Below are 5,008 nucleotides of genomic sequence, written 5' to 3'. Positions count from 1 at the left end.
ACATATACTAATAAACACTTTTGTCAAAAAATGCCTATCTAGCTAAATAAGCAATCTCGAACACCCCATAATTGTGAAAAAGTTTGTTGATTTTTCACAAAATATGCATGATATTGTTAACTATATAAATAGTTAACTATATAAATATAGTGAGAATAACTAGTTAGAACCATAAAGAAAAATTTCTCATATTTTCACTAACTATACATAGGGGTGCAAACGAGCCAAGCTACCCGCGAGCTACTCGGGATCGGATCGTTAAAAGCTCGACTTGTTACCGATTTTAAACGAGTCCGAACCAAGCTCGAGCTTAATATTAAGCTTGTTTATTAAATGAGTTCGAGCTTGAGCCTATGTCTTTAAGCTCGATTAGGTTCGCGAGCCTAAACAAGCCTTTATATAATAAAATTTATTATATATATATATATATATATATATATATATATATATATATATATATATATATATATATATATATATATAAACATATTAGGGGAATTATGGATTTAGGATATTAGTAAACGAGTTTCTTAACGAGCTCGAGCTGAGATTAAGCTTATTTAGGCACGTCAGATAAAAAACGAGTCGAGCCCGAAGCGAGCCTGGCTAGGCTCGTTTGCACCACTAACTATACATGTGGATCTTTAACTGCATAAAAATGATACAAATAACTAATCAAAATTAATGAAAACGATTGTTGATTTTTTTCACTAAATATGTATGATACTATTAAATATATAAATGTAGTTTGAATAACTAGTAGAAATTATGAAAAAATGTAGTCAAATTTTCATTGAATATGCAGGATAGTATTTTTGTATAAAAATGGTACGAATAACTAACTAGAATTAGGAAAAAAAAGTTGTCAGTTTTTCATTAAATAAGTAGGATACTATTCAACGACGAATAACTTGTAAAAAATTGTGAAAAATAATGTATTTTTTTACTAAATATGTATTCAACTATATACATACAGTGCACATGTAGTCAAAACTATAAATTTAGTGAAATTTGTAGTTGCATCATGTTGTCTATATTATAGACAATGTTGTATAAATTATAAACCAGAAAGGTAAAATTTGATCAATGGCCCTATTGTAAATAGAGTGAAATTACTACCCATCCCTTTCCCCAAATCTGTACGTCGTGTTCCCTCCCTCTTCGTCGTTCCAAAGAACATCCCCAACCCTCCTCTCCTCTTGTGCTGCCTTCTACCGCCGGCCAAAACCCACCCCGGTCGCGACCTCCACTGCCATCGCTCCTCTTCTTCACCGCACACGTGCACCTCGACGGTGCTGTTATCGCCTCTGTGCGGTCGCTCCTCTTCTTAACAACAGGTACGCTCCCCTCTCACAAATAATATGCTTCCTGATCATGTTTTCACACTCGAGCAGTTATGGTCTCCGATTGCACTGGTGATGTAGGTCAAAATTTTAGTAGTTTACCACTTTAAGACTTCATATGAATTGTGTGGATCTCGACCATTGTAGTGTAGTTCTCAAATTGAAGCTTTCTGTGCATGATCTATAAAAGGAATGAGGCTCTGATGAGTGTTTTTTTTTTTTTCTAAAACCTTCGTTCAACTATTTTCATGTTAATTTGTGGTGTTTTGCATCTTACTCCATATTTGCTACGGATTCTGAAATTTAATTTCTTTGTTATGTTAGTTCGTAACGATCTTTGCTCGAAATGTGACTGTTTTCACAAAACAAAATGTGAATTAGAATAATAGGTCTCAAGTGTAAGATGGAAGATGGCATATGAGGAAATATGAATGAATAGGGAAGACAGAGGAGAGATGATTCTAGAGGGCAATTTGAAGTTATACTATGACAACTCCCTGTCTAAATGATTGAAAAATGGGAATCAAAATCAGATTTTGTTGGAACACTCAAAAGTGAAAGTGAGAGTAGTCACTTTAGATGCACATTCTAACACAGTAATCACTTTAGATGCACATTCAAACACCCTTTAGAGATTGTTGCAGCATAAAAAAAGGTTAAATGACCATTTGAACATTTTTTCAACAACCTTTTCCCAATTTATGCAACAAAGTGCTTTTTAGACAAAGTGCACATCAAAATCTGCAACATTGCAAGGATCATGTGGCACTGGTTAAATGTTTATTTATGAAAAAAAAATTGTTCTTTTACCAATATATGAAACAATGTTTCATTTTCTACTAATTTGTGCATCAGACACTTATTACATCTTTTGGTATTAAGATGAAACCTAATTGCATAGTTAGTAAAAAAAAACACTTTGTTAGGGAAAAATGTGAAACATTGTTGAATAAATGAACAATTAAACCCTAACAAAACCTTTTTCTTCACTAATTATCTTGTATCAACATGCTATTACTGTATTGTTCTTTGTTTATTAACAATTAATCATGTGATTTTAGGATTGTAACAAACTTTATACAACATGTTTTTGCTTCAGGATGGAAAACACAGAAGCAAGTTTCTCTACTTTTGGTATTTCTGAAGAGGTCACTTCATCCCTCAAACATTTAATACAATCCATGCATACTTTTTCCTTCTTTTTTTAAATCAAAAGGACTCAATAGTCAATACTCTTTTCCATTCTGAATATCATAACTGTTTCAACTCCAGGAAGGTGACAAACTTGTTGCAGAAGTAATTCGGTATATTCTTTTTAAAACACATCAGAATTCTGGATGCCCAATCAAGAGAGAAGAACTAAGTCAACTAATAACAAAAAACTATCACCATAGATATCTTCCAACTCTTGTCCTCAACAAAGCCACTGCAAAACTTTCAACCATTTTTGGTTATAATTTGAAGGAGCTTCAACGTTCTCGCCCTTCATCAAATAATCAGGCCCGATCTTCACAGAGTAAGCAACTTAAATTGATCAAACTTGTGGTTTATTGATAATGGCATTTTCGTAAATTTGTCATCACTTTTCAGGTTCTGTTGACTTAAAATCATACATTATAACAAGTCAACTAGATCCTGGAGTCTACAAAAAGCATGTTGAAGATACAACAAAATCAAACTTGACTGGATTTGCATTTGTTGTTATTGGCATTGTTCATCTTGCTGGAGGCAAAATTACTGAAGGTATTATTATAACTTCTTCAAGCAGATCATGATTTATGTTCCATGTTTGCTTAAACGAAGGATAAATTGGTCATTTATCTCATTCAGGTTGTTTATTCACATCAAAAAAGAAACAGACTATATGTATACAGTACTTTATTCTAACAGACATCATTACCCATTCAACCATTTTATCCATATAGGACTTAATGGGAGAAAAAATTGTTACGAATTTACCCTCATTTATATTCTACTTACATCTCCCCAAGCATGTTGTCATTTTCTCAAGTATATTTTTTTAAACGTCATTTATTCAGATTATTATATGTAAATTAATATGAATTTGTGTTGATTATGAATTGTAGAAAGTCTTTGGCACCATTTAGGGCGATTGGGTATGTCACAGAATGATGAAAGGCACACTGATTTTGGGAATATCAAACAGACAGTGGAAACACTTGTCCAACAAAGGTATTATTATTTTTAATAAAATCAGATTCAGCCAGGTGGACTCAATATTATAACTTATATTATTAAAGGAAATCAGTTTATTTATTTACTTATAATAATGTTGTAGATATTTGCACAAGGATAAAAGTAATGGCCCCGAAGGGTTAACATTGTTTTATGAGCTTGCAGAAAGAGGTTTGGATGCCACACTTAGCAGTAGCTTTAAAGACTCCTTATCACAGGTTTCAGTCGAATGCACAAACTAAAAAAAAAAAAAAACAAAATGATTAAATTTGTTATTGTGACATTTATGATTATTTTATATAAATTCATTTTGTGATATGGCAGATTGTCACGAGTGAGGCCACTGCAATTGGACTTGACTAGTATCCAATTTGTTTAATTTAGTTTAGTGGAAACTCTAACCCCTTTTGGTTTTATCATTTGTAAAAAATTTAGAAGAATCTTGAAATGCTTATTTGTGCAACAATGTTTCACCGAATTATGAAACCAAATTTCAACTGGTTAAACATGTTACATGTGATGTATGTACAATGTTGTATGTTTCGTACTAGAATAGTAGAATGGGCCATAGAGATGTGAATGTGTGATTTAACTTCATGATTGAGTACTAATTTTTTTTTTTTAAGTCATAGAATATAATAAAAACATATTCATCCATCAAAGCTTTATTCCTACATAATTATTACAAATTCTTTACCTTTATTCTGTTTCATAACAAAACATCGCCATATAAAGGTTCACTTACAAAAGGGCAAAGGCTTCGTACACATTAACCATATGCGCATAAATGATTACCTCCAAACCGTTCCCATATAACTTTATAAACATTTGTTGTTGCCCTTTATTTATTTATTTATTTGAAGGTAAGAAACAACAAAAGAATCTGAATAGGTTAATCTTTAATGTTGCTCTTTCTTCTCTCCGTATAAACATCCTTTGTGCTCCCATCTTTAATGTTAGTTCATCCATATTCATATCCTCTATAACAAACCAATGTTATTATGCCACATATCACTTTGTTATCATGAATTATGACACTGGTGTTTTTGAATTTAATAAAATCCACATGTCAATGTCTTGTATTCATCAATTTTATTTAAAAATGCCACCTAATTATGTATTTATGAGGATTTAAGAATACAAGTTTTCTTCCAAATTTCAATGTCTACATTTAAGGCCATTTAAATCAATTTTTTGTTTATTTTCTTATTCGATATTATTAGCCTAAAATTATGTTACTATTTGGCATTTAAATTCACATATATTTCATTTTTTCAAAAACTTTACAGTGTATCTGTATATGTTATACGTATTTAAAATTATGCTAATAACATACCTTTTTTTTGATATTTTTCTTAGATTTTTTGTTTTTTGTTTTCTTATTTTCCAAATAAAATTTGCTTAAACATCTTTTTGAGAATAATAAAATAATAGAAGTTATTAACAAACTAAATTATTTTATTATAAAT

The 5,008-nt window shown here is 30.9% G+C and overlaps 1 protein-coding gene across 3 annotated transcripts; it reads left to right on the top strand.

Moving 5' to 3' along the window:
- Window positions 1–1,071: 1,071 nt before the first annotated feature.
- Window positions 1,072–4,136, top strand: LOC145063240 (melanoma-associated antigen G1-like protein). Of its 3 annotated transcripts, none has more exons than XM_079010828.1 (7): window positions 1,072–1,337; window positions 2,443–2,491; window positions 2,616–2,859; window positions 2,934–3,086; window positions 3,431–3,536; window positions 3,705–3,757; window positions 3,864–4,136. In XM_079010828.1, exons 2-6 carry the CDS (start codon window positions 2,444–2,446, stop codon window positions 3,727–3,729), a joined length of 576 nt encoding a protein of 191 aa, XP_078866954.1. In that variant the 5' UTR covers window positions 1,072–1,337; window position 2,443; the 3' UTR covers window positions 3,730–3,757; window positions 3,864–4,136. The 3 variants fall into 3 exon arrangements, with proteins under 3 accessions (XP_078866954.1, XP_078866953.1, XP_078866952.1); XM_079010827.1 differs by having other exon boundaries at window positions 3,643–3,710; XM_079010826.1 differs by having other exon boundaries at window positions 1,073–1,337; window positions 3,643–3,757.
- Window positions 4,137–5,008: the final 872 nt, after the last annotated feature.

Source organism: Lactuca serriola, chromosome 7, assembly GCF_051521515.1.
Source record: "Lactuca serriola cultivar US96UC23 chromosome 7, Lser_US96UC23_V15, whole genome shotgun sequence".
NCBI classification, from domain to species: domain Eukaryota; kingdom Viridiplantae; phylum Streptophyta; class Magnoliopsida; order Asterales; family Asteraceae; genus Lactuca; species Lactuca serriola.
This window is presented reverse-complemented; position numbering and strand designations above follow the sequence as displayed.